The 9620-nt window shown below is 62.7% G+C and overlaps 1 protein-coding gene across 1 annotated transcript; it reads left to right on the top strand.

Moving 5' to 3' along the window:
• Positions 1–3203: 3203 nt before the first annotated feature.
• LOC126983127 (uncharacterized) lies at positions 3204–4076 on the top strand. Its single transcript, XM_050835625.1, has one exon. It carries the CDS (start codon positions 3204–3206, stop codon positions 4074–4076), a length of 873 nt encoding a protein of 290 aa, XP_050691582.1.
• Positions 4077–9620: the final 5544 nt, after the last annotated feature.

Genomic DNA, 9620 nt, shown 5'->3' with positions numbered 1-9620 from the left:
CCTCCTGCAGGACCCCCTCCTGTTCCGCAAGAGAACGTGGGCGACTGTGGCGGCGGCCACGATTCGCAGTAGCGGACTCCCCCACGCCCTTGTGACGGCTGTGGATGCCCCCCACCCCACCTACGTTGCCCGCCCCCCGTGGGAGCCGCCTGCCTTAACAGCCACCATACGGCCGCTCGCCAAAAGGAAGGCCCTCCTCACCCCTCTGGAGCTGGCCAGTGAGGCAGACAGCAGAGAGCGGGAAGCAGCGCACCCTGGAGCCTCCGTGTACTTCACGGACGGCTCCGTCAACCACCAGACGGGGGCTGTCGGCGCTGCTTCTGTGTGCGATGGGGTCACTGCTGTATTTCGTCTGCCAGACGGCTGTTCCTCCACCCAGGCTGAGCTGGCAGCCATTGGCGGGGCGCTGGATCATGCAGAATACTCATGCAGAATTCCCACTTAGTGGGAAGGGGTGTTAACTATCCATATATGTGCGTACATCGGCGTGTGTGTGCACGTGTGTATGTATATATGTACATGCACACGTGCGCGCGGCGTGCCGTGTATGCACATATATAGCCCCAGCCATGACTGCGACGGGCCGTCGTAGTCGACAAAGGCCCGTTCCCCTTCTTAGGGGTTAATCTTAAAAGCAAGCAAGTGGACCGCCAGCACTCGTCGAGCGAGCAACTCTCCCAGCCTCTGGGCCACCTATAGACTGCTGAGTTGCTCGCTCGGCTCAGCTACGGGCTGCTCCTGAGCGCCTGCTCGGAGGGCCCGTGCCTCCGTCGCTGCTCGCCGGTTTCTACCCGTGGCTGTGGCGGCGGCGGAGGCTTCCCCACACCCGCCGCACGCCAGCGGCGGGCTCCCCCCTGCGACGGGCCGTCAATCGACAAAGGCCCGTTCCTCCTTTTTAGGGGGTAAATCCCACACAACAACAACAACGCGACCGTTCAGTGGACCGCCAGCACTCGTCGAGCGAGCAACTCTCCCGGCCTCTGGGTCACCTATAGACTGTTGAGTTGCTCGCTCGGCTCAGCTACGGGCTGCTCCTGAGCGCATGCTCGGAGGGCCCGTGCCTCCGTCGCTGCTCGCCGGCTTCTACCCGTGGCTGTGGCGGCGGCGGAGGCTTCCCCACACCCGCCGCACGCCAGCGGTGGGTTCCCCCTCTGCGACAAGCCGTCAATCGACAAAGGCCCGTTCCCCTTTTTTAGGGGGTAAATCCCACACAACAACAACAACAACGCGACCGTTCCCCCTCTTTAGGGGGCAAATCCTTCACCACCACGCGACTCTGTCAGTGGAACGCCAGCACTCCTCGGGCGAGCAGCCGGGTGGCCCTTCTACGGAGGCGAGGTGGAGCCGTGGGGTCATCCTCGCTTAGGGCCACCACTCCGTGGTCAAGTTGACCAGTCGGCTGCTCGCACGTGTCAGCTACGGGTGTCTGCTGGGCACCTGCCCAGAGAGCCCGTGCCTCCGTCGCTGCTCGCCGACTCTTACTCGTGGCTGTGGCGGAGGCGGAGGCTTCCCCACACCCGCCGCACGCCAGCGGCGGGTTCCCCCCTGCGACGGGCCGTCGCACCGACAAAGGCCCGTTCCCCCTTTTTAGGGGGTAAATCCTCACACACACACACACACACGCGACGCTGTCAGCTGCACTTCTGCGCCTGGCAGCCCGGCTTCCCAGCCCGCCACCTCACTCACTGTCCCGCGCTGCACTCCTGCTTCGCACTGCTGTGTCAGGTTGCACTGTCGTGCACCTGTTCACGTGTCGCTTGTTACACGCGACTGTGTGACTGTTTCTTTTCTTTTCTTTTGTTTTTTGTGTGCTTGAGCCATTAGACCCTGGTGTGGTACGAAGCCGAACCCCGAGGGCATTGCCACGAGGGGGCCCCCTAGGATAAGGGGGTTCTTGTTAGGTCCCCCAAGACCCATTAGGGGCAACAGTAGTGCTTCCCGAGCCCTTTAGAGGGTGGGATTGCTGTAGCCCCCTGCTATTGAAGGCTAGCGGCTTTTTTGCTAGGCTAGTTCTGTTTTTGTACTTTTTATTTTATTTTGTTTTATATGTCCAGCTGTGGTTCAGCCTTCGGGCTGTCTCGTTGATAGGATGCCCTCTGACAAACGTGACCGCCCTGTCAGCGACTCGGAAGTCTCCGACTCCGGGTCGCCCTTGGACAAACAGCTCCGCCTTGAGTCTGAGAGCGAGTGCGATGAGGCGACCCTTGCCCCGCTCCCCCCCTCGTCTGATGATGAGTGGGTGCTGGTGGAGGGGAGACGTAGACGCCGCTCTCGGCTGAAGCCCACTGCCACCGCTGCTCGACCCTCTGCCTTGTCCACCGCCACCGCTGCTACCACGACCGCCACCGCTGCTGCCACGCCCGCCTCCTCTGACTCCTCGGTTGCCACCTTGTTCCACGGTGGGCGACAGGCGCCCCCCAACCACGCCGCTACCTTTGCTGTCTCTGCCTCGCACGGCACCGCTTCTACCTCCAACGCCGCTCCTGCTGCTTCCCTCCCTGCCACGCCCGGCACTGCTCCTCCATCACACCCCGAGTCTGCTGCTTCCGGCCCTTCGACCCCCAAAGTCCTGGGTCCTCCGACGGCGGGGTTCGATACGGCCGAGGCCCTGGAGAAGCAGCTTGGCACCCGCTTTCAGCTCCGTTTTTTAGAGTCGGGGAGCGTGCTTGCGATCCCGCCATCGGAAGCTGTGCTCCACTGCCTCCTGGCCGTTACCTCGATTCAGGGCAAGCCTGTCACCCTGCGACAGGTTGGCGAGTCCACCACCAAGGGCGTGATGACCGCCTATCCCGTGGCAATCCCCCTGAAAGCCCTCCTTCGCCACCCAGACGTCCTCTCTGCAGACAGGTGCCTGACGCGGGACGGGCTCGCCACCAGACAGGTGATGATCACCCTGAAGGGGCCACTCCCGGGCTCCCTAGACCTGGGGAGCTGGGGGGTATTCTACACCCGCCCCTTCAACAAGGAGCCTCTGAGATGCTACTTCTGCCAACAATTCAGGCACCACTGCTCCCGATGCAACCGCCCCGCTGTTTGCGGCATGTGCTCCAGAGGGTGCTGACAGAGGGGTGATTGGAAAAATACAAGGCCGGGGAAGAGGTGCAGGCAGCTTGTCCGAGCTGCAAGCTGCACCACCACGCCTGGAGCCACCGCTGCCCCACACGGAGGAATATAGTCGAGCTAGGCATCCAGAGGCAGGTGGAATGGCAGGCCGCCCACAACCCGTCTCGCCCTGCTTGGACCCGACAGTCCCGCTCCTGCTCCCGCCCCCGCCACGTGCAAGCCCCTCCTGCTCCAGCAACGCTCGCCTCCGAGGACCACTTCCCCAGCCTCCTTCCGCCACGCGCCACCCGAGCCACAACCCCAACCACAGCGGCACCACCTGCCCCGCAACCTCGTGCGGACGCCATCAAATCCTCCACCTCAACGCCTGCCTCACAACCTCCTCCTGCCTCCACCTCGGGCCCCTCGCAGCGGCAACACCGGGCTCCCCCCCCGCCCCCCCCCCCCCGCCCATGGCACAGGGCAAACACCGACGGCGCAACTGTCAGTCCCCGCTACGTCCGCAAGCTCCACCCCCAGGGTCAGTGCTCGTCACCAAGGACGCGCTGGAGGGCACACTAACAAGCTTTGCCTTGGCCCTCACCACTCTACTACAGCTGACGCCGGACAAGGCAGCGATAGAGGTAATTGCAAAGGCGACCGTTGCGAAGCACTTTCCGACAACTGCAAACACAGCTCCAACACCGGCGGCGCCTCAAGAAATACGGAGCCCCGCCTCTCTTCCCGCCGAGCCCATGCCGACCGTTACCCCCCTCCCTCACCAGGAGGCTGTGATGGACACAGACGCGCCCGAGGCTCCCGCCACCCAGAGCTCACCACCGGGTCAGACATCAGTCACCTTCGCCATCGGCCGCTCCCCACCACGGTCGCACGTCCCGGTGCAAACAGTCCCGCCGCCCTCCCGCATCACACAGCCCAAGCGGAGGGTGGAGCAGAGGCGCCGCGGCCCTGCGCCCACCCTCACGACTGCCCCTGTGTCCACCCCGGCGGCGTCCGCGAGGGGCGGCCGCTGAGTGTACTGCAGTAGAACGTCTGTGGCGTGCGGAGCAAGGTCCACCTCCTGCGAGCTGCGCTCGGCACCGGCGGCCTCGATGTCGTCCTCCTGCAGGAGACACTCCTGGGTGAGGGCCAGTCGGTGCGGTTTAAGGGCTACAGGGCCTTCTACCTCCCTGTCGTTGCCGGTGCGGCGCGTGGGTGTGGCGTTTTGGTCAGGGATGCACTTCCCTGAACTAGGGTGACTCATCCCGTGCCATGAGGTGACGGCGTGAAAGTGCTGGCAGTAAGGGTGGCCTCGCCGAGCGCGACCATAGAGCTTTAATGTGTGTACAGTGGCCAGGCTGCGGTTGCAGACTTCACCGAGCTTTTCTCACTCGCCGCCGATGAGCCCACCTTCATCGGCGGCGACTTTAACGCCCACCACGAGAGATGGGGGAGCCGCCAGAACAACCGTGTCGGCCGCCACATCGCAACAACGCTGGCGGACCTGCCGACTGTCACTCTGCTCAACACGGGGGAGCCCACTCACGTCCGCGGGGGGGGGGGTGCTGGACCTCTCCCTGGTGTCGCAGCCTCTTGCTGTCGGCGCGACGTGGGCCCTGCATGGCAGCCTAGCCATCGACCACTTTTCCACTATCACCACCCTACCTGTGGCACCGCCTGTGCCTCCGCAGCGGCCGGCACGCTGGAACTTGAGCAGGGCTGACTGGCCTAGGTTCCGCCCGGCGGATGTCCGTCATCTGGCGACCACCGACGGGCCTGACGACTCAGAGGGAGCGGCGGCGCGCCTGATTGAGATGTTCCGCAGTGCAGCTGACGAGGTCATCCCCACCACCAGACCTGCGAAGCGGAACTATAAGGACCGGTGGTACTACAATGCGGACATAAAAGAGGCCAACAACAGAGTCAATCAGGCGCGTAAACTCAACAGGCGTCACAACACCGACGCCACGAGGGGCCTCCTCCGGGCGGCCATCCGCCGGGCTAAGGCAACTGCAGAGAGGGTGCAAGAGGAGCACTGGCTATCCTGGTGCGACACCATCGACGCCGGTGTATCCATTGCCGTGCTCTGGCGGAAGCTCCGAGCGGTTGCACGAGGGGCCAGGCCTAGGCCGCCACTTCACCCGCAGCCTCAAGTCGAGGCCGGGAGACTGCTTACCACCTTTGTCTCCCGGGCCTCGTCTGCCAGGCTGCCTTCGGCCACCAGGGAGCTTCAGAGGGAAGCCTACGCTGTTAGGATCGTGGCATTCACGGCAGCCTGCAGAGAGGAGCTTGTGCGAGCCATCCCCAGGAAAGACACTGCCCCTGGAGATGATGCCATACCATACACATTCCTCCGGAACGCTGGGGCGGAGATGCAGGACGAAATAACGGCTATTTTTAACAAGTTCTATACCCTCGATGCCCTTCCTGCGGCATGGAAAACAGCCAACATTGTCCCTATCCCCAAGGGGGAAGATGGCCAACACCGCCCCATCTCCCTTCTCAGCTGACTGGGGAAGACGATGGAGAGGGTCATCCTCTCTCGCCTCCTCTGGACCATGGGCCCTCTGCACCACCATCTGTTTGCCTTCCGGCAAGGCAGGGGGACACGGGACTGCGTCTCCACCCTCCTTTCAACCATCCTCGATAGGGCGGCGATAGTGGTGTTTCTCGACTTAGAAAAAGCTTTCGAGCTTGCATCGGCGCCTGCCATTCTCTCGATCCTGGAGGAGAAAGGTGTACGGGGCCGCCTTTTAGCCTGGATAGGGCACTACCTCATGGGTCGACAGGCCGCAGTGCGCTGTCAGGGCTGTACCTCAGCTGTTGAGCACCTGTAGAACGGTACGCCACAGGGTGGAGTGCTGAGCCCCGTTCTCTTTAACCTGCTAGTCGAGGAAATGGCGGCCCTCCCGACTAACAGGTATTGCAAAGTGCTGTGCTATGCTGATGACGTGGTCATGGTGGCTACGGGGCCAAATCCTGTGGCCAACGCTCGCCTGCTCCTCCGCCGCCTGACCCAGGCTTGTGCTTCCCTCGGCCTCGTCGTCAACAGGGACAAGACCAAGGCAATGATGTTCCGGCAGAGGCGTCCCCCCGAGCCTCTCCTGCTTGGCGGCGAGCCGATACCGTGGGTGCCCTCGTACAAGTACCTGGGCATGACGATCGACTCACGGGTTTCATTTGTGCCATACATCGCCTCTCTCAGTGCGAGGGTGAAGAGCCGCACCAACATCATGCGCGCTCTGGCACGGACGGAGGGCTGTGCGAGCGGCAGGGTGCTGAGGCGATTTTATGTCCAGTCGGTGCGCTCCTGTGTGGACTATGGGTCCCCATGCCTCCTCACCGTTAGCCCCGCTGCACTCGAGCCGCTTGAGGTGGCCCAGAACGCGGCACTCCGCCACATTCTCGGGGCCCCGAGATGGACAAAATGCGTGTTCCTAAGAGCGGAGGCCCGATTGCCCTCCATCTCCACCAGGGTCAACCAGCTCTCCATCAGCCACCTAGTTAAGGTGCTCCGCTTCAGGGGGTCGGAGTCACTCCGTGACTCCGTGGGGCAGGCCCTCCTACAAGACCCAGACCTTTTCCGACGAAGGTTGTGGGCGGCGGTAGGAGCCGTTAGGGTAAGGCCACATGCCCTGGCGTGTGCCTCCATCGTGACGCCTGACGCGCCCTATGTGGCTCTACCGCTTTGGGCTCTACGGTCCTTCACCGCCACCATCAAGCCCCTGCCATCAAAAAAGGCCATTCTGTCTGAGGAGAAGCTGGCAAGGGAGGCAACAGCGAGGGTGGAGGAAGTCTCGCACCTTCGGGCAGCTACTTACTACACCGACGGCTCTGTCGACCACCACACAAGGGCCGTCGGTGCAGCGTTTGTTACGGCGGGGCACACAGAGCTCATTCGACTGTAGGATGGCTCATCATCGACGCAGGCGGAGCTTGTTGCCATCAACTGGACCCTGAAACACGCTGAGGAGGAGGGCGTGGGGGCTGTCGTCCTCCACTGCGATTCGGTGCCGGCCATTCAATCCCTCCTCGCCGAACCTGCTACCGACATCTCCCTCCTTACCAGCATCCACGCCCGGATGCAAGAAATGCAGAGGAAGGGGCGGTTAATTCATTTCAACTGGGTGCCCAGCCATGCCGGCGTCCCAGGGAACGATGCTGCGGACCGGGCTGCTGCGGAGGCCACACTGCTCCCTGTGGTTTAGCACAGGCTACCACCCAGCGGCTCACAAGTAAAACGGGGCGCACCTAAGCACGCCACAGCCGAGAGCAGGAGGGAGCTCGAGGAGGAAGTGGCGGTGGGCTCGCCATCAGCGCATTGGTATTCCACAGCCGCTGACTTCAGTCAAAGCGAAATACCGCTGCCCCTCCCACGAAGGGCGAAAACCAGCCTCCGCCGCCTGCGTCTTGGCTATAAGTGTGCTTCTATGCTGAATCCCGATGATCCAGTCCCTGTCGCATGCTCGTACTGTGGGGAGGAAGTTCTCCAACCACTCCTCCACTACCTCCTCGAGTGTGAGGGCACTCAGCAATTAATTACCAACCCGGAGGGGCTGCCGGCCCCTAGCATTCTCGGGTTCCTCAGTGACGTCCAGCTGCTGCGGCTCGTGGAGGAGTGTGCCCCGCCCCGATAGAGAACCTTACGTTCACCGCTTGCGGCTACAGGGCGTCTCTCGAGACCAAGGCCTGTTTCCCCGTGTGGGGGATAAAAATTAAGAAGAAGAAAGTGGCTGGTCAGTGGAACGCCAGCACTCCTCGGGCGAGCAGCCGGGTGGCCCTTCTACGGAGGCGAGGTGGACCTGTGGGGTCATCCTCGCTTTGGGCCATCCCTCCGTGGTCAAGTCGACCAGTCAGCTGCTCGCACAAGTACCGCTACGGGTGTTTGCTGGGCGCCTGCCCAGACAGCCCGTGCCTCTGTCGGTGCTCGCCGGCTGTTACCCGTGGCTGTGGCGTCGGCGGAGGCTTCCCTACACCCAACGCACGCCAGCGGCGGGTTCCCCCCTGCGACGGGCCGTCGCATGACAAAGGTCCGTTCCCCCTTTTTAGGGGGTATATCCTTGAAAGTGAAAAAAAAAAAAGTGGCTGGTCCCCATTGGACTCCCGGACATGGCAGCGTGAACACCTCTTCCCCACCGTCTAAGCAACAGCTTTCGCGGGCGAGCGATTGAGCTGCTCTGCTTCCTGCCAGGCCCCGCTCCACAGTGTCAGTGTTCGCGCGCTATACGCGTCACTGTCACGTCACTAGTTACACATGACTCAACAACCTTGTGTCACGGGACGCCGACCATTAGGGACTGGATAGCCCGCCCTTGGTTGTCGGGCGACTACAACGCCCTTTAGTGTGTGTGTGTGTTCCGGTAACTCTGCTGTAGTACGAAGCCGAACCCAGAGGGCAGTGCCACGAAGGGGCCCCTTATGATAAAGGGGTGGTTATAGGAGTCAGCAGAGATAGTTAGGTCCCCCCAAGACCCGCAAGGGCAGGGCTCTGCCGAGCCCTCTAGAGGGTGGGGGAGTTTAGCCCTCCCGCTGTTGTAGGCTTAGCCCGGCTATACATAAGTCAATTTGTTTTTCACTTTTCTTCACTTTTTTTATATGTGCAGCTGTGGTTCAGCCTGTTGGCTGTCTTGTTCTTAGGATGTCAACCGCTACTGATAAGCGTGAGCGCCCTGCTCCTGACTCCGATGACTCAGCGTCGGAGTCCCCCGCCGACAAGCAGCTCCGCGTTGAGTCGGAGAGTGACGATGAGGCGTTCCGTGCCCCGCTCCCGCTGTCGTCTGACGACGAGTGGGAGGTTGTTAGTGACAGGCGCAGTCGCCGCCACTCACGCCGCGTGCCTCCGCCCACCCCCCCTCACGGCTATCGCACGTCGCCCTCCGCCCTCACCACTGGTACTTCCACACCTGCCTCGACCGCTCGTCCCAACACCTAGCGCGCACCGCCGTCCACGCTCGCCACTGCTACTCCCTCGACTACCACTGCTGCCTATACCGCCCCGCTCCGTGTCGCCTCGCACCCCGATGCACCTGCTTCACGCCTCGCTGCTACCACCCCAGCCAGACCCAAAGTTATCGTGCCCCCGACACTGGGGTTCGACTGAAACAACAACTCGGAACTCGCCTGCAGATGCGGTTCCCGGAGTCTGGCAGCGTGCTAGTCACCCCTCCCTCCGAAGAGGTTCTCCGCCGGCTGCTGAAAACCACGGAAGTCGACGGCAAGCCGGTCCTGCTTCGGCAGACGGGCGACGCCACCATCAAGGGTGTGGTGACGTCACACCCTGCGGCTATGCCCCTCAAGCCTCTCATTCGCCACCCAGACGTCGTCTCAGCGGATAGGTGCCAGACGCGAGATGGGATGGACACCCGCCAGGTCATCGTAACGATGAAAGCTCCCCTCCCGGGTAGTCTCGACCTGGGGAGCTGGGGGGTGTTCTACACGCGCCCTTTCAGCAAGGAGCCACTGCTCTGCTTCAGGTGCCAGCAGTACGGGCGCCACCGCTCCCGCTGCAACCGCCCGGCCGTGAGCGGCATGTGCTCCGGGTCGCACATGACCGAGACCTGTCTGGCCAAATACAAGGC

The sequence above is a fragment of the Eriocheir sinensis genome, chromosome 53 (genome assembly GCF_024679095.1).
Source record: "Eriocheir sinensis breed Jianghai 21 chromosome 53, ASM2467909v1, whole genome shotgun sequence".
Classification (NCBI taxonomy): domain Eukaryota; kingdom Metazoa; phylum Arthropoda; class Malacostraca; order Decapoda; family Varunidae; genus Eriocheir; species Eriocheir sinensis.
The sequence above is the reverse complement of the archived record's forward strand: the minus strand, read 5'-3'. Positions and strand labels throughout refer to the sequence as shown.